Source organism: Ptychodera flava, chromosome 6 (genome assembly GCF_041260155.1).
Source record: "Ptychodera flava strain L36383 chromosome 6, AS_Pfla_20210202, whole genome shotgun sequence".
NCBI lineage: Eukaryota > Metazoa > Hemichordata > Enteropneusta > Ptychoderidae > Ptychodera > Ptychodera flava.
Genome location: NC_091933.1, coordinates 14,552,079 through 14,572,129, shown reverse-complemented (window position 1 = coordinate 14,572,129; position 20,051 = coordinate 14,552,079). Strand labels below are relative to the sequence as shown.

The window sequence follows — 20,051 nt, the reverse complement described above, 5'->3', positions numbered from 1 at the left end:
CTACCAGAATTTTTTCACCCGATTGTGGACAAAAACTGAAGAAATCAGGAATGACACTATTAATGAGGTACCAACAACAACTAAGGAATTGAATGAGTATCGGTCAAAGCTGATATATTTTCACAAAAGCGACGTGTATATGTCTGCTTGTAAGAAGTTATTTTGTCGTAGCCCAAGTGGAAGACAGTACACTGTCGCCATGAAAATTGCCATGGAAATCAATAATCTGGTATTGAAAGAAAAAATCAAGGATACCAGTGCAGAGGAACCTGAATTAGAATCTGCTGTCACTCTTAATCTGTCTGATGAAGCCAAAGGTAATGTAAGATATATTGGTGGGATGTGCATCGCTAAGACAAAGTACAAGTTCATTGATAAAATCCGACATCACATGTACGATAGGAAGAAAACCACATTGGTCAAACAGTATGGTTGTCATGTAGATATGTTGGAAATGCTAGAGGCATCCCATTCCGAACTGATACAATCAACAAACTATCCAGAGAGTCTGCAGGCAACAGCTAGACGACAAAATATCAGGTCTGGATTGACAAACATCACTGATGATGCTTACAGTTCTTTATGAAAGTTGAAGAATGCAGGGTACAAGCAGCGTCAAAACTCAAAGGAAAAGAAGATTCAAATTTATTGATGAAAATTGAAGAAAAAGTAATGAATGATGCAAACTTGTTTCAGCATTGGCTTAAACTTTTTCAACAACATTTGCCTCAAGATTCAAGTGCTGGTGTCGATATGATGAACGCAAAGTCATTCAAGATGTTGTAGCAAATCTGTGTGATGAATCTGGTGCAATTAATGATCTGTACGTTACAGTTGTCACAAAGTATGCCAGAGTAACAAACAATCAAACAAGAAAAGACTTGCTCCATACATTTGAGAGAAAGAAAAAAATGGCTCACAGAAAGTCAGTTATGGAAAAGCAAGAGAAAAAGAAGGATCATGTTGACATAAGTTACATCAGAAGTGACAGGACATCAGGAAAGTGTGCATCACATTTGTTGTTGAGGGCTGCTGTGCTTTCAAATACACAGTACTTCTTACAATCATCATATAGTAAGAGTGACCTTCAGGTTTTATGCCAAGCATATGATGTTCATTACACATCCAAGTCTACTAAACAAGTTCTTGGAAGGAAGCTTACAGATGTTGTTCGGGACAGCAGTACCATGAAAACTCCAGGAGTTTTCGATGAAGGTACTTCATCATCTTCAGAAAAGTATACATTGATTACTACATGTGATGATCCTGCTGCAGTCAAGCCTAGTACATCAGCTGAAGGAACAACTTCACTCCAATCTCATACACCACTTAGCCATGCCACACGCCAAAAGCAACGTAGGCAGCCAACACACAGTGTATTCCAAGTAGAGACAGAAGATACAGGGAAACCATCACAGTCTCAAACACTGCAACATGTGAGAAACAGTACCGGTGATACTGCAGAATCATCCCTCTTCAGAACATCAACCACTTTTGCTGGGAGGAGTACTTCACAAAAAACATCAAAGAAAAGGAAAAGGAAAGCACAGGAAGTACAATCACAGGATTCAGAAATGTGCATGGGTTGCCAGTCTGTTTCTGAAGAAGAGCAACAGTGGGTTTGCTGTGACAGTTGTGATGCCTGGTACCACCGTGAATGTGCAGGGCTCATTGATATCACAAAATGGAAAGCGATTGAGACATCACCATGGATTTGCCCAGATTGTGGAATCATGTAATATTTCAGCCATATAATGAGGTTAGATAATCGGATTGTGTTACATTTAAATGCTATTGTATGATTGCTTTTGCAATTGTTAATGCATTTTTCCCAAGTTACGGACAATAGGTGGAAATTAATACAGAAAAAAAAATGATTATTTTACATAAATTTTATTTCACCTTCTGGAAGGATTACAAATAGGTCTTACTTTCATGTCATAAGCAGGTCAGATGTATATGCCCCACAATTATTGACTGCATATGTATACACATACTTCTCTAAAACAAAGCTTGGGTGTTCTGACTCTGAATCATATTTTTCTCTCAGCGCCAACAATTATGACAGCTGTCACATGATATACCCTTACATATTTAAGTTAGAAGAAAAACACAAAAACTCTATCAAAAGTAACAAAAATATCACAAATGTCAAAAACTCTTGACACTGTCATATATCAGAATATATATATGTCAGTAATTTTGCCAAAAACAACATCGTTGAATCTGTGCTGTCATGAATTTCGAAAGGGTACAAAAGTGTTAACAGATCATCTACTGTATCAACATTTATTTACAGGTTTTAGCAATCACTGGGATTGAGTTCCCTTGTACACTAGCAAAATTGAATAAAATAATCATATTAAATAGATCATTATTGATCAGATCTCACTGTTTAAGTCCACATATACACTGACAGCACAGCAAAAAGTTATAAAGCTGACTCTAACTGACTTTCCAATATCAATCATTTTCATTCCTGCAATGGGAAGCATTGATTGTCCTCATTAATTTATCACACTCAATTTTCTCCGTTTCAGTGGCTGTGAAGTAGACAGTGCAAACGGAGTGGCACAGTTGTCACTGGTATTTGATTTCTGAGATTTTGTACTTTGCCCAAGAATTATACTGTTCATCGTGTTGCAGTACTGAAGGTATGTTGGGTTGGAGTTTGATCCATTAAATTTGGCTCGCTGTTGACAAAATAAGTTTTCAACAATATCACTGTTTAGGCGAGCGGGAACAGTTGAGCCCATCTTTTGTGTGACTTTTTGGTAGCATAACTGCTTAAAGCCCATTAACAGTGATGCAATATCATCACGCGTTTGATAACTCATTAATGACGCCTCTTGTTCTTTCTTTGGTAGATTACTCTTCTTAATGTCTTCCTCCCATGCTGTAAACCAATTTAGAACTACCTCATTCTGTTTCAGACGTTCATCGTCCCATGATGTGATTGGCCGTACATCCCTAAAGTTCTTTACAAGTGTGCTTGTATTCTCCAGCAGTTCAATGGTGGACCCTAATCCTGTGTTGGTTGTACTGTGCTGGTAATCCTGAAATATTATTAGGATGGTGATGACTGTCTCCTATTATAATCAGGTAAGTGAGCATGGCTATAGAAGACAGGTTTGGCTACACGTTTTACGTGAACACCTAGATTCCATGTCAGCGTTGGCGTACACGTTCACGTGCAAAAATCTGTGTGGCTATGCATTACGTGACGCATTCGTGTGGCAAGTCCAAGAAATGATTCTGCACGGCTCGAGTTCCCGTAGTCTGTTTCTGCATCACAGAGACAGCTCAAAGGTAACCCGGTATGCCGCAAATCGACGAAGAAATTTTAGCATGAAAATAACGAAAATTCATGAATATCTTTGAGGATGTCTCTATCATATATCCAACTAACAATGTGCATGAATGATTCACAGTTTATATCATGTTTTGATACCTAAAGATGAAAATAAATTTACACGTTTACAAATTATGTGAAAACAGCGTATCCACGTAATTACGCATTGCTGTCTCCATGTACGTGGAGAACATATGCACAAGTCCACGACATCATCACAGAAATTTGTATCGTTGCGCATTCACGTTCACGTAAAACGTGTAGCCAATTTGCCAAACCTGTCAAATAATCATTAACATACAAAGATTGGCAAAGCTTTGAATCCATTCAAGTTGTTTCTTTCATGTTTTAAAAATTATTCCTGTGTGGGTCCTGTTTCACTTTTCCATATGTGACAGAAAATCTTTTGGTTTTTATCTTAAACATTAGCCATAGGCTTCAAGGGTATTCCAAAGAAAAATTTGCTCTATTTAAAAATAAATAAATAATTTGACATTTTAAATAAAATATGGCTTTTTGCTCAGCTAATACCAAGATATGTTAGTGATTTCAAGTTAATTCAGGGTAATAAATACTTCAGACATACAATAACAGTTATGACTACTTGTACCTTCATTAATGACAACATATCCACATCAAGGACCTGTTCCGCTAATTTGTTTCTCATCTTTTGCTGCGGATTTGGAAACAGATGTTCATCCGTTAGTCGTCTATGGACTCTAACACTGTTATTCCTTTGGTCCCATTGGTATGCTCTGATCCAATGCTCCCAAGTAATGTAATTCCCTTTGTGTTTAAGCTGTCTGACATGGAAATTGGCAAACCCACTTTTTAGGAGATTGTTCCTTATCTTCTTAAAGATATGCTGAAAGAAAAATTATTGTTGTTATTTTATTGTTTTGTTGCAAATTTAAACTTACATTAAGAATAATCATAATGTGATGATTGTTAAAGATTTTGTAGTTACTTGCCAAGCTAGATGACTTGTAGAGAACTTTTATAGGGTGCTAGAAAAGGGCATGAAATATTGTAAATTCTATTTTATTTGTGGCGTTGTGTCAACTCCTAAATGCCAGGTTATCAGAGTTTTACTAAAATTGGTGAGTTCAAAGATACATAAGCAGGCAAACAACAACATAGTTTACAACATGTACAAATAATTATATCATATAAGTTTGATCTTAATTTCTCTAACCAGGCAAAGACTTGACAACTGATGACCAGTAATTCAGCATTTTTCATAAAATAGACAACACCTAAATAAAAGTCTAATTTTAAATGACACCATGTATATAAAACTTTTAGTGTCTTGTAAAGTACAACAAAACCAGAATGTAAACCCTGAGATATGTAAATTTGACATATGTAAAGTGCTGTATCAAATTCTCCTATATGCATGAAACTTACAGATGGGTCCATTATAAAGATGACCTTCTGAAGAGGATTGAACAAATTTGGCATCATGAAAGCCTCATGTCTCGGATTACCATCAAAGTGCATCTTTATAAATGAACGGTTACTACTGGAACCATCCATACAGGCATACTGGACCTGTTTGAAAAACAAAAGTGACAAAAAATAATATTTTTGAAAATGTCAACAAGACCGTCAAAATGTAACACCAGTGCATAAATAAACAAATACCATTAAGTGTTTTAAACCATGTAGGCAAAAATAACATTTTGAGTGGTAACAGTATCAATGCAAGTGTTGTATCCAGGAAAGCTTGAGAGAGAGGTGTTCAGTGTTTTTAATATGACATTTTAAGGCTGCAATAGTACAACAAGTCATTCTAAACATATCTTAAACATCTCAGAATTAAATGTAACAAAAAATTGAAAACCTGTTTTGAAAATAATTGAAACATTAATCCCTACCTGGAACCCCCAGCTAGATAGGACTGACACAGCTTTCCAGAAAATATTTGTTAGCTGTAGAGCAGTAGCCTCTTTGGTTGGATAATGAGCTATAGGAAATCTAAACCCATTTCCTGCAAGGTAGACTAGTTGGAGGACATGTGTTGCAAGCTGTGGTTCCTTTTTACCTGCAATACAATTAGACAAAACATTCAATGTTTTGTTTGTTTTGTGTGTTTTGTGTATGTATATGTATATGTATATATATATATATATATATAAAACACGAAATTACTTCAAAGTAATGATATCTGTTACTTAAGTTTCACGCATCTCTGCAATCATCAGACAGATGAGCATTGAGTACTATAATTTCTCAAGAGGACGTATGTATACTTTATATTTAGAGGTTATTACCCAATATCGCCTGTTCCTGTGTTGTATCAGCATGAGTGTCATTTGTGCTGCGTCAGACACAAGACAAAGTCGAGTGTCTGATGCAGCACAAATGACACGAATGCTGATACGACACAAGGAACAGGCGACATTTGGTAATAAACAATTTATCATATACCAATGCCCATAATTTTAATCATACAACGAAAACCCTAAAATTTTGATGCTTTACTTAATTACGCCTTGCGCATTAATATCAATAAATATCAATATAGCACGTGACATTGCTGTCACGCCATGCGCTCACTTCCTGTTCAGGGAGACTGTGCATAGTGCCGGCGCCGTGCGAACGGTAGAATGTTTGCTAGAACTTGACCAAAAAAAAATACCATGGGAAAACATTTCAAGATTCAATGTGTTATTTCCGTATTTTGCAACCACAAATACCCGTGTTCCTCGAAGCCCTTCAAGTTTTTACATCGGCGACATCGCTTCGCAGGCAGGGAGCGGCAGCCACTTTGTTGTTTACGTTGTTTACCAACAAACTACTAATATACGATAGTTCGGGAAAACTCTTATTAAACCAGTGACGTTCATCGTGCATATCTCGACGTTTACCGTGAAATATCACGGCTGATATTTTACGGTGAACGTCACTAGGATGTAGCAATATGGGCATGGGTATATGATAAATATATATATCACATCTGTTCTTATCCCTAACAAATATATTTAAGTCCAGATTAGAATTCAATTTTCAACAGTAAAATAATGATTGTAGACATAAGAGAAGTATTGAGAAGCTAAATACTTGGCATTTCATCATGCTGTAGTGAATTGCAAATAAAGCATATATTTCTGAAGAAAAAAGTATGAAATGATAACAGAAATTTACATATACATGTACTGCACCTTTTAACTAGTTTGAAAAATGGCAATTCTATGCTGAAATTGTACAATGTAGTTATTTTACAATACAGTACAAACTGCATACCTTTCAAGAGTAAGTCAAACACTTGATTGTCACTTCCATTGTCTACAAAACCAACCAGCTTCCATTTACCATCACGTTTGCTGATGTGCAAATCCTCCTTCAAAGAAAAAAACATGTGATAGACAAATTACTTCTCTCTTTAAAGTCCAAGTCACATCAGTTTCTGTTTATTTTTTCAACACTTTTCTGTTTTTTATATCAACTCCATATTCACATTCTACTTATCATAGCATTATGAATTGCCAAGTATTTGGCATCTAAACATTGTCATTTTGTGCGCAATCAGCAATATTACTATTGAAGATACTGTAATTCATTGTTTTACAATAACAATGACCATTACCCATGTAAAGGCTCAGTTGACATTAAAAAGACTGGGCATTCCACCATGCTCTTTGGGAAAAGAATGGAAAATTGGAGTTGACAAACAGGATGAAAACAGTGGAAAAACCCACAAGTCAGTATTGCTGGCATCGGAATGGACAGTGATAATCATTACGGGGACAGCCTTTATTACAATGCATTATTTTATAAGATGATCCTTTAACGGGAATGGGATGGGTAATGTAGATGGTATATGACAAAGAGAAAAAAATGCTGTTGAACATTCTTAAAGAGAAAGTAGATAGAAAATTTTCAAATTTTTACATGATATCTCTTCTCTATGTCAATGTTTTTTTTTTTTGCTCCACTTTATAAAACAGGCTTAAATGTATATGGTATAGAGCATATGCTGAATATCACGTTAAGGTAGAATGCTAGTAAGAAAAAAATGAAATCAGGATTTTTCTGAAACTTTGCACAGATGTCAAGCTGGGGTAGATATGTCAAATAGTAAAATAAAAAAATATGGTCCCCATGCAAATTTTGGAGATATGGCGCCCTCTATATTGTCCCGCGAAAACATTTAGCTGAAATTGGTTAAAATGTTGTATTATTCGATTAACTAGTGTTATTGAATAATAAAACTGAAATAAAGTAAAAACAATTTGACAGATTTTATACAACACAAGTCCCCGTATTGTAATATATTAGTTTTGTGGTCTACTTTTGAAAATATCAGAAAATATAGCAACGTTTCCATGAATAGTGCTTTTATAAAAAGAGCAAAGTTTGGCCAATTTTTTATATTTTCATTACAAATGTCATGATCTGAAATCTACGTTTTCTTTAAACTCTCATACAATAAGCTCAACAATATATAGATTTTGAATCAAACGAAAAAAATGGGGGTCACCGCACAATTTTTTAAGTTATGGGCATTTTTTATACAAAAATGCTACACTGAAGCGCCCTCTAGCGACAGATCCCTGTTTAGTTTGATATATTCGAAACTTTTTCTAATAGGTATTAAATAAAGTTTAGTTCAGTTAAATACTGCAAATAATCCCACATTTGTCACACTTAAAACGGGCCTGTTACACAAAGTTTGCTATCTTGGTGTCAACTGTTTTGACAAACCAGATTTGAAAGTCGCACCTCAAAGTAATTGTATGCTATATCGCGACAAAAAGACCACTTCCGGAAAGAACGCTCGCAGAAGAACGTTCGTTCGCGTGCGCAGATACGGTGCGCAGTACGAAAATTCGCATTACCAGCGACCTACGTTAATAATGTACAAATGGCATTCTTTTTAGTCTTTACTAGAATAAACGATAGCAGTGCACAGTACACATGTACATGCAGTGACAAAACATTGGAAATTTCAACGTAATTGAAGGAGAAAGTAAAGGAAACTTGATATACAGATCCAAAAAGTGGACAAACTCATCAAATTTCTATCTAAAGTCCCTTTTATATACTATATCAGCACTGTGTGTAATGTATGGTAAGCCATAAAAGTCGTTCAACATGATTGACTACCTGGATTGACATCTCATCAAAGATGATGCCACCAGTCCAAGAGTCTTCTTTTCCGTGTTTTTTGGCTTCAATATGCATCCAATGCATTACATCTCTGTTGAAATCAGCCTCTTGTTTGATACTGTGTTTGTAGTACCGAAGTAAACGACCAGTTGGTAAAACCAAAAATCCACTTTCTCTGAGATCATTGTATGCTTGTGGGCTTCTGGCCCACAGTGTCAGACAAAGCTGAATTATGCTGTAAATGAAAAGAATAACAGTTTGAAATAAATATTCCTTGTGTACTGTTGTATCTGCTTCCATGTACAACATGCAAATTTGTGATAAGAAAACAAATACATGCTCAGCCTTTTTTTTTCTTTCATTTGTACATGCTGATTTGTTTGTCATATGTTTACTCCTCTGTGCTTGAGAAATTACAATAATTTTTGAAAGACATAATGTATGGCGTATATTGACAAAGTTTGTGTACATGCTTGAATTGGTAGAGCTGTGATGATTTTGTATTAAAGGGGGGGGGGGGGGTCTTCTGAATTGTTCTCATGGTTTCCAGGGCCCCTAAGATCAATGTAAACACTGTATCTAGGGTACGTTGGCAATTGAGGAAATTATAACATGTTGACGTGATGCATCTCGATATAACGCATGAAATACATTGTTTGTGAACAAGAAAGTCACACACGCGCAGTTCCAACTGCCCCTCCCTTTAATCATATTAGAGTTAAATAACCAAACAATAGTGTTAAACATGAAACAAGTAATAGGGGATGACTTTGGTAATGAAAGTTTTGCTGAACCTCATGCATTAAGTTACATGCATTAAGCAAAAGGGGATTGCTACAATACCGTGGATGCCACTTTCTCTTCCGTACATCATTTTCACAGAGATTTTCTTTCTGTGATTCTAGAAGGAGGCTCAATTTTTCATTATCTCTAGCCATATCACCAATTTTGTTTTTCAGTTTGTCCCATAAGCTGTTAAGGTCATCCTTATCATTTTCATCAAGATCAAGAAAACTGTCACTATCATTGTGTGAGCAAGACTGATCTTTTGTAAGGCTTCTCCATGCAGTTTGTGTACATTTTCTGCAATAGGTAGCAGTTTTGGTGAAAGACAATACACCCTCACATGTAGGACTCCTCAACCTAAATTCTGCATCACTACTGTCTACTTTACTCCACTTCTCACACATTGTGTCATCTCTGAGAACATTTTCTTTACCACGGCACACACGCAGCTGACTTATCAGAGTCAGAACATTGGTAATGGACTGTGATGTGAATTCAACGTGTGGAGTTATTCCTGCTGAATGCAGGTTGACTTGAACCCCTGAAACTTTCACTATTATATGTCCATCAGCTTTGATATTCACCTCTCTTGTGACTCTGTGGCCATTACAGATATCACCAGTGAAATGTATCAAAGTTATAGCTGTACTTGTGGACTTCACAACATGATAAATGTTGGATGTACTTTTCTATCTGTTCAAAAGTCAAAGTGCAGCCTCTTTCCCTGCAAACTTTTTCTTTAAGCCCTTATAAACTTTGGAAAACTTTTTTATCAGTCTTCTTGTTTACCCGTCTTATTGCACTAAATGCACTTCCAACCAGCCGACCAATCATGTTACAGGAAATTGTCCTTCCAGTAGAATTCTTGAAGTCTTGGCTGATGTCATTTGCATTTAGAAGGTCACCCCAACCTTCAACAAAGTCATATGAAGACCTCATCCTGTAAATTAATGAATTTTGTATTATTTACAATAAAAATGAATAGTCATCTTGGAAAACAATAACTAGCTTGAAAATATTGTTGAAGATATAAACTCACATGAGTAATACATCTTTATTTTTATATTTTTCAGCTTAGATGAATCACTACCACTATGGACTATGAAGAGAACATGCTACCGTAATGGAATGTTTTTATTTCTATTGAACATGGGAACAGTTTTTTTTTGTGGCTTAATGTAATTGTTTCTTATAATTGTAAATAAATGTTTATTAGTAATGTACAAATGGTGTATGGTGCTTTCATTTTGAGAGACTGCGACTCAATATTGAACTTTATAATGAACAATCAATTTAAGGGCTGCAGATGCACATTTTGTGAAACTATTCTTTCTTGGTCTTCTCACTAAATTATGTTCAAATGTTCTGTTTCAGCTTATCAGGACAGACCAAATATACATAAAGTGTGCAGTTATCCTTACACAAAAATGTTTGATGAATGGCTGTTAATCTTTTAGTAAAACAAAAGCCAAATACCAAATGCGGAAATAACTGCAATTATTCAGTTTTGTTTTACTGGCCAATTAAGTATGACCTTTTGGGCAAATTTTTGAACCAATTCCTACAATTTTGTGGGAAAGCAGACAGATTTTACATCTTCTGAGGCTCAGGTTGGTTTGTTATTTGATTCAACATTTTATGAATTGCCCTAATGTGAATTCAATTTTAAAAAATATTGGTTCAGTTATTAAAAAGTTGTAAATTGAGTAACATTAAATTAACAAATGCCTTTTAAGTTGTTACTTCTTTAACCACCCCCCCCCCCCCCCCCCCTTGGGCTTAGGAAAAATTTGCAGGGACTCAGGCCTATATAGACACAAAAAATAAAAATCTCATTTCATCCAACAGCCTTTTTTCTCAGTGTGAACCATGTAAAGTGTGTGTAATTTGTATTTCTGATGAAGTACATCATATTGGTTTTGTTCAATGCAAGGGCCATGACGTCACAATTCCTATGTCTTGAACATGCTGTCCCCAGATGAACTGTGGTAATTAACATGAAAACAGAGTCAGTTCACTTTTTTCTGTTTTTGGTCGCTCACTTCAGCCACAAAAGTTTGAGTGAATATTTTTTCATACATTTTTATGAAAATAATGGTAAATATTTCAAAATAATACATTACCATGATACAAAGCCCTCTTCTTCCGTCATTTTGATGAGTATAATACCAGACATCGAACAAAACAACAACACGTCACCGGTAATGTATCGAACAGAAATGCCAACGGTCAAAAAACCCTTCAACCACTATTTCACCGTTAGTCAAAGCTGTCCAATCGACATCAGCCATACAAAAATATATTAGCATAATGCTGTGACGTCGGCGCCGCTTAACCAATTTTAAGTGTAGGGTGGCAGGAATGTTGCCAACGCTTATGTTTTGGCTCTGCATCTTTCGACCTCGGCCGAAAATCACACGAAAACTCATATCTGATACTTATCTGCTTCGACAATGCTTATTTCTTATGATTTTCCGCCGAGTTCGGAAGACACATCGCCAAGTTATACTTGTGAGCAACATTCAAGTCACCCCATATGGATAGGCGGCGCCACCGTCAATAAAGTAGGGGTGCCCAGCATTCAGCGCGAGGTGACCGGAATGTTGCTCACCCCCAGGTTTTGGCGAGGTGTCCGTCGAATTCGGCCGAAAATCACACGAAACGAGCGTTTTTGAATCAGATAAGTATCAGGTATGAATTTTTAGAATGGTAGGGAACGATCGACGGTTGCATGATAGGTGAACTTGCTAATTTTCACAGTGAAATCGGACACGGAATGTGACATGGCGTGGTTTTTATAGCCATTCTGTTTCCAGACTTGGGGTATTTCTTGCTACTCGTCTATGGGCGAATAGTCCCAGCGCTGAATAGCTCCCCAAACGACTGTGCTTTCATGCAGCTTACTCTGTAAAAAACCCGGTATTGAAATAATGACAAAATATTTTCAGTCAATACATCTTTATAAAACTAAGTTACAGCCTCTACGCTCTGGAAACCAAAGAATTGTCACCATCATGGAATCACTAAAATCCAAACTTTTTATACATTTTAATTAACGTGGGAGTAGTTTTGTTGTGCAAGATCTGAAAAGGTTTGCATTAATATTCCATATCTTTTGAGTGGTGTAAATTTAAGGCGTAAGTTGGTTTCCCAAGTCCCATTACCTTGGTTTGTCTGTGGCATACCAAAGCAATTATATTTTTAGCAAAGAAATGTTACAAGAATTCCCAAGTTACAGTCTTCTAACTTAAAAACAAAATACTGGTAGCCTGTGTCCCATTGTCAATGTGTTGACTTTTGTCATTTTGGCAGTTATGATGACTTGAGTGGGGAACGTACCATGGCCAAGGTTGGGACAACAGCAGAGATCTTCTCAGTCAAGGAAGAGTCTGAAGCTGGCATTGATACGATGAGAATGAAGGCAACAGGAAGGCAGAGATTTAAATTGATTGAAACAAGAAGACAAGCTGATGGGTAAGTCACTCCACTTGAATTCTATTGTTTGATGAAAAATATGGACTTTATAAGTCATACAACCAATGAAATGACCCTGAAAAATCAAAGATATGGGTGTAGGTAAGACAACAATGTTTTTTCTAATCGCGTATGTGTAATATCATGCACATGCTCAATTGCATGTCTGATAATGATGGATGGGGGCTGGCTGTGCTTCCTATAGAAATCAATACAATCAAGTCTTTCTCAAAAAAGGACATCATCTCACTTTGGAACAAATGTGTCGTTTGCAGTGTTCCCCCTAAGGGTTTGAGAGGGTGCGCAACTTAGGCTTTGGTGCCCGAAGGGTACAGTGACCACAGAGACAGCCATGCTGCGTCTTCTGCATGTATGCTAATTTATCAAGTTACATAAATCCGGTCACCTACATGTAGTCACAACGTACCCTGAACGTGTACGCGTACCCTGTATTGATAGCAACTGCATTGGCGAGGAGCACTAAAACTCAAAACATGGAAGTAAAATCAGCACTGAGATCGCACATTTCACCAAGAGTTCTGTTTATGGTTACCAAAACTAATACTGATTGAAATGACTGAAACTAAATTTGCACAAAACATGAAATTCCATTGTGAGGCCAGTGGAAGACACTGCACAAATAGCACTCAAATAAACCTTAGGGGGAAACACTTGTCATCTGTATATTTGCTGCATTATATCATTTACTGACATATTTTACATTTGATGTCCCAACAACTTTTTGTTTTGGTCCCGATGTTTGACAATCCCTCACCTGTCTTTTCCTGCAAAGGGTCACCATGGCAAAAGTGAAAATTTTGTCTGAAACTGAACTACCAGAATGTCTTGAAGGAGCACGGCTTGATTCACACAACCGGTTTAGGTTGAGAAGTGTGAAGTCATCTAGGAGGAGACGAGAAGACCAAGACCAGAGTAGTCAAACAGATATTGCTTGGATCAAACGTACTAGGTTCTCACCTGCCAAGTTAACATGGTGGCCACCATGGGTCTATGAACAGTATGATTGTGTAAGTTGGGTTTCTTTAATGTCAAGATGTCTTATGCCAGAATGTTTGCATAAACTCTTTTCACATCAAGTTCATCTATGAATATCATGTCAATCAAAATCAGTAAAGCATCAGATGCCCCCATGTACATGTAGCTACTTTCAATCTACTTGACAATGTTAAGCTCCCTAAAAACAATAGTAAACATGGTTTTCAGTGACCTTCACTGACTTCACTTGCCATTAGTGTGACAAACATAATGATTCCAAAGTTGACCTGATAGTGATGGTTTGTATTGCAGTAATGTGTGTTGAAGCGATCATCTAGGCACTACGATCTGTATAATGATTTCAAAGGACCTACCAAGTATGATAACAAACTCAGATGCTGATTCAGAATTGTCAGTAGTTGATTTGAAAGCTGCAGTCATTAGTCCCCACGGACACCGTCCGGGGGGACTTATAGGTTTGGTCATGTCCGTGCGTGCGTGCGTGCGTGCGTGCGTGCGTGTGTGCGTCCGTGGTCCGTCCGTTCACGCAGATATCACAGAGATGCCCAGGTCAATTTCTTTCAAACTTAGCACAAAGGATAGTACCCTACCCATACAAGTGCACGTCGATTTGTTTCACAATGCGATCAAATTTGGCCGTGTTAGAGGACTTTTAGTTGTTCACCTCCATAGACTCCCATGTATAAGGCAGTCTCCATAGACTCCCATGTATAAGGCAGTCCATAGTCTCCCATGTATAAGGCAGTCCATAGACTCCCATGTATAAGGCAGTCCATAGACTCCCATGTATAAGGCAGTCCATAGACTCCCATGTATAAGGCAGTCCATAGACTCCCATGTATAAGGCCGAGAAAAATAAAAATTTAGTTTCTCATCGTATTCATATTGCAAAAAGGATGCAGTGACACAGTTTTCAGTCCCAACGGATGAAGTCCAGGGGGCTAATAGATTGGGTCATGTCTGTCCATGAGTCCATCTGTGAGTCCATCCTTTCACGCAGATATCTCAGATATTTTGACAAATGTCACGTGACCTCGGTGACCTTTGACCTCAAATATACATATTGTCCATAACTCAGGAACCACAAGTGGTACACCCTTCATATATGGTATGATGGCACAGCTTATGACGCCACATATTGTACCTCATTAATTATGCGCATATCTAATTTTGAGCAAGCCAATAGAGCTAGAGGTCTGATTTTGGTATGTAGGGATAACTTAGCAATACAATTTTTTGACAAAATGTCATGTGACCTTGGTGACCTTTGACCTCAAATATACATATTTGTCCATAACTCAGTAACCACAAGTGCTACACCCTTCATATATGGTATGATGGGACTGCTTATGACGCCACATATTGTACCTCATTAATTATGCGCATATCTAATTTTGAGCGAGCCAATAGAGCTAGAGGTCTGATTTTTGGTATATAGGGATAACTTAGCAATACAATTTTTTTGACAAAATGTCATGTGACCTCGGTGACCTTTGACCTCAAATATACATATTTGTCCATAACTCAGTAACCACAAGTGCTACACCCTTCATATATGGTATGATGGGACAGCTTATGACGCCACATATTGTACATCATTAATTATGCGCATATCTAATTTTGAGCGAGCCAATAGAGCTAGAGGTCTGATTTTTGGTATATAGGGATAACTTAGCAATACAATTTTTTTGACAAAATGTCATGTGACCTCGGTGACCTTTGACCTCAAATATACATATTTGTCCATAACTCAGTAACAACAAGTGCTACACCCTTCATATATGGTATGATGGGACACCTTATGACGCCACATATTGTACCTCATTAGTTATGTGCATATCTAATTTTGAGCGAGTCAATAGAGCTAGAGGTCTGATTTTTGGTATATAGGGATAACTTAGCAATACAATAATTTTGACAAAATGTCACATGACCTCAATGACCTTTGACCTCAAATATACATATTTGTCCATAACTCAGGAACTACGAGTGGTGCACCCTTCATATATGGTATGATGGGAGACCTTATGATGCTTCATACTGTACCTCATTAATTATGCATATATCTAATTCTGAGCAACCCATAGAGCTGGATGTCTGTCATACATATGCACATAGATTTGTTCTGTGATACGATCCAATAAGGCCGCCATGTGGCCATTTTATTACGATTCTTTCATGTCCTGAACTACAGCTCAGACATGTATCAAGCGATTTATTCAAAAGTATTTTTATCACAGACCTAATGAAGAGGACTCTATCCTCTCTGAGGACCTGTAATCAAAGTACCCATTAACAAGTGGGGACTGTGTCATCAACGATGACTTGTTGATTATGTTTCAGATAACAAACATTTACAGTGATGTAGAATTAAAGCTGTGGGCATTTTACTCTTAGTGCAAAATGCAAGGTGAATTAGTATTCATTTATTCTTTTATGCAGATTACATTAATGAGCATTGTTTTGCTATTCAAATTTTATGCCAAGGACTCTTTATCAATCTGGAATAATCTGACCTTGCATCTTGCATTGTATGGCATTTTATCACACAGGCATGAGCATTTCACTTTCAGTCGACAAGGGTTTTACATTTTTATGTATTCCTGACACCTTAAAAAAGACTTCTGCATTCTAAGCATCATTTTAGAATGGAGTGAACTTGACCCAGACTGAATGCCCAAGATATCTCAGCAAGTTTGTTAAACCAAAAATAATATGCTCTCGTTGTCTTGAATTTCCCACCTCAGATTCATGAAGTATATGACACTGTGCATTCCACTCCAGGTCAAGTCCATTGAATTTATTCTTTTCTCCTCTGTTGATAGTATTATGCATGTATGTGGAAAGACTGCGTTTCTGTTCTCTAAGTAATTGTACATCTAGAAAACATACAAGACCCTCTGAATTCAACTCTTGTATGTGTGCATTTTGCTCTGCAGGATTTACTGATGAACAGAATACGAACTGAACTAGCCAGTTGGTATGAAGGAACACAAACCAATTTGTCATCATTACCATCTAACCCAACAGGTAATTTGTGCCCGTAAACCACATTATTTATGGTCTTTGTTAGCACAACCATACATGTACATTGGATAGTTGAGTTACTGGAATGGCTCTGCACTACAGGGCAACACCATTCACCATATTGTTGAGCTGTTTATTGTTCTGTATAGTAATCTGCAGTAGGGGAAGATCATATTATGTGATTATTGTATGTTAAGTGTGATCATTAGGAGCTATGGCATCACTGTGGCATCACTGTGGTATTCCTCTTCTTCTTGAAAGTTTACAATGAAGGAGTGACTGCAATGGTGTTTCTTGTGATCTGTTTCTGGCAGCTTTTTCCTTCTGGGTTGCAAATAACTTACCATTGAATGATAGATGGAGATTACATTTACTTGAATTGAATTCAGCGGTGCAGAGGCTCCGATGTGAGCTGAGTCTCCTTAAAAAGGTGAGAATCCACAAAATTGGCTTCAAAAGTATACTGTCTTTAGTAAGAATGGCAAATTTAACCCTTTCACCACCATGGTTTGGCCCAAATCTATTGTTATAAATAGTCAGTGTGCGGACCTGTCTACAGGGAACGGGGAGAACAGGTTAAAGTTCAAGTCAATCTGCCTTTATTTGTGTGCTAATTGCTTTTCCAAAAGAACATTATGATTCATTGTAAAATTACATACATGTCACTTCATAGTCTCCCAATCAGACATGGGTACAGATCTTATGAGGTGTTTGATCTTTCTGTACTTTCATTTGATTTACTCTTCCCGTAAATGTGTGGTGTATCTTTATTTTGTTGATGGAAAAACACTGAAACTTTGTGCAAGCAGTAGTTTGAAATCAGGTCTTTATGTTTTCAGATTGTACTTTGGATGCGAAATGTTCAGTAAAAGGAGCTTGTACTATGTGCCAAAACAAGGATTATTGTGATTCTTTGAAATACAATTGAAGATAGCATGAAACAAGGCATTCTTGCCTTTGCCAGTGGTTAACTATATTATCTCATCAAATGAGAAAGATAAATGACTCAAAATTTACAATTAAAAACATAAGATTTAGTATAGAAGTTGTGACGAAGTAATATACCCATTGTGTCCCAAGGCATGGACTATGCCTGCCATCTGAGCCATGCAGTACTTGAACATAAAAGATATATGCTCTTGTTATTTTGTGTAAATTGTAATTAGATTTCTTGCTGTATCCAAAATACCAGAGGAATTTACAAAAACTTTACTTCATAACACTTTATAAGTAATATTTTAATTTTTAACGGGTGTTAAAGCAATATAATCAAAAGTGTCGATTTTCAGTGTTATCAAATATGTAGCATGTCTTGATACAACAAAAACTGTGTAAATGGTATAAATTGTTCATGTTCGGCAAGCATTTGGGATATTGCCAGTATTATGGCTTCCTGTATACAGGAAGTATATATTTCCTATAACTAGATCATGAACATCTGTGCTGTGCTTCACATTAGGTTTACATACTGGCAGTACTTGATTTCTCTCTGTGTCAAGCATCTGATTATTTCATATTCTCTGTTTGTTTCCTTCCAACAGTGTACAGTTTTATGTTGTAAAGAGTGTCATCAACAGATTGCCAAAAAGAGTGATGTGTTCAGGTGAGTTGTCAGCTACCATCCTCCTTTATAACAATTTGAGAGTTACATGTGGGATAGTTCACACAAAGTGCATGAATTTCTAAAAGTCAATGCAACACATGCTTTTCTTCCTCTATATTTCTTATCAAATACTCTATATACCTGTGGTATAAAAAATTTAACCTGGGAAAGACTCTTTATATAATTATATATATCTGAGAAGAAAATATTGAGCAACATCAAAAAGTTTTGCTTGTTCAGAAGAAAGTGGTCTGTGAAGTATAAGAATTTTTGTGTAGTGCCCTCATTGACAATGCGATGACAATTCTGTAGATCTTTTGGCATTGCATTGTTTGTGCCCTCCAGTGACCATCAAGAGAGATACGATAAGGTTGGCCATGTGAAAATTCATGGTATAGTATATATATTTATTATGGGGGAATGTGTCATCAGTGTTTTCATATGCGTAATCCATTGGTGGTTTTTTCAGGACCACCATAAGACCACTAGAATATCTATGTGGTGATACTATGCTTTTGTGTTTACTGACTCTCTTTCTTGTTCATTCATTTGTAGCATGTCGTTGGATGGCCCGATGGCGGCTTATGTCAACCCAGGTGGCTATGTACATGAGACGCTAACCTGTTACAGAGCACAGGGACTGAATCTAATCGGTCGACCTTCAACTGAGAACAGCTGGTTTCCAGGGTGGGTAAAATCAAAGTACGATGTAAAAACTTCAACATCATTTACAGCACAGATGTTTCCAATGGTATAACATAAAAGTATTAGTTTGGAAAATAAGTACTCTGCACATTGGCCCCTGCACATTGCCATGCCAGCGTTTGTATATGTTTCAGTTGTATTGTAGAAAATGGCCAGTTACTGAATTACTCAAAAGCCAAGTCAAGCACACAAATCAAGCTTCTGTACTTTAAAAAAAATGACCTCACACATCAGAAACTGATACAAAAAATTAATTGTAAGTTTTTTATGAGGTGTGCTTTTCTTACTCCTTTGTATTGACTACAGATACGCATGGACAATTTGTCAGTGCCGTGGCTGTGCGAGTCACATGGGCTGGAAGTTCACGTCTCACAAGAAGAAACTGAAGCCGGAGAAGTTCTGGGGAATATGCAGGTCTTCGCTGATTCCAGATCTGGAAGGGACGTCGGAGGATGAGGAAGACTTAAACTGGCAGCCAGTCATTTGAACACTGAGAAAAAAACCACAATGCATGGCATAGGTGTAAATAACAGGATATTTGAATCACCCTGCAGTCTTGACAAAGTGCAAAATTCTGAAATTTACAGCAATTATTAGAAAAGGAAAAAGCTCTGTAAAATTGGTATATTTATATTTACTGAAAAGATAATTGATTTTACTCGTCAGCACTTTTAATAAAAACAAAAAAAAACCACAATGGATAAAACTTTTATTTTGTTTTAGCTTTGGTAGCAAAGTAAAGATAATACCAGACTCAGAAATTTCAGTGAATGTAATAACTTGTAAAATCATCAGCTCATCAAAATGACGCTAACCATTGAGAGTATTGTTGACTAGGTACAGTATGTCTGGTCAGTAATCTGTAAATAGTCTGTTGCATGTTGCACATGTTGCAGAGAGCAAATTTTTTTGTTGTTTTCATTGTCTAATTTTATTTGAAACATTCAAAAGAATAAACAGAACAAACTGTATAAA

The 20,051-nt window shown here is 36.7% G+C and overlaps 2 protein-coding genes across 3 annotated transcripts in view; one reads left to right on the top strand and one right to left on the bottom strand.

The window, feature by feature from the left end:
- The window catches only part of LOC139134930 (protein cereblon-like), a 26,936-nt gene extending 6,885 nt beyond the window's left edge, over positions 1–20,051 (top strand). For both annotated transcript variants that reach the window (XM_070702029.1, XM_070702030.1), the window contains exons 4-10: positions 12,563–12,724; positions 13,518–13,752; positions 16,681–16,771; positions 17,083–17,198; positions 18,310–18,371; positions 18,927–19,058; positions 19,383–20,051. In XM_070702029.1, the coding sequence (XP_070558130.1) occupies positions 12,563–12,724; positions 13,518–13,752; positions 16,681–16,771; positions 17,083–17,198; positions 18,310–18,371; positions 18,927–19,058; positions 19,383–19,563 (979 nt within the window). In that variant the 3' untranslated portion in view covers positions 19,564–20,051. The remainder of the gene's footprint in view (positions 1–12,562; positions 12,725–13,517; positions 13,753–16,680; positions 16,772–17,082; positions 17,199–18,309; positions 18,372–18,926; positions 19,059–19,382) is intronic.
- On the bottom strand, positions 2,119–11,402 carry LOC139135999 (uncharacterized). Its single transcript, XM_070703819.1, has 9 exons — positions 11,374–11,402; positions 10,040–10,190; positions 9,308–9,732; positions 8,462–8,699; positions 6,599–6,695; positions 5,230–5,396; positions 4,760–4,903; positions 3,963–4,217; positions 2,119–3,056 (listed from the first exon to the last, which is right to left on the bottom strand). The coding sequence occupies exons 1-9, from the start codon at positions 11,400–11,402 to the stop codon at positions 2,508–2,510; spliced, it is 2,055 nt and encodes a 684-aa protein (XP_070559920.1). The 3' UTR covers positions 2,119–2,507.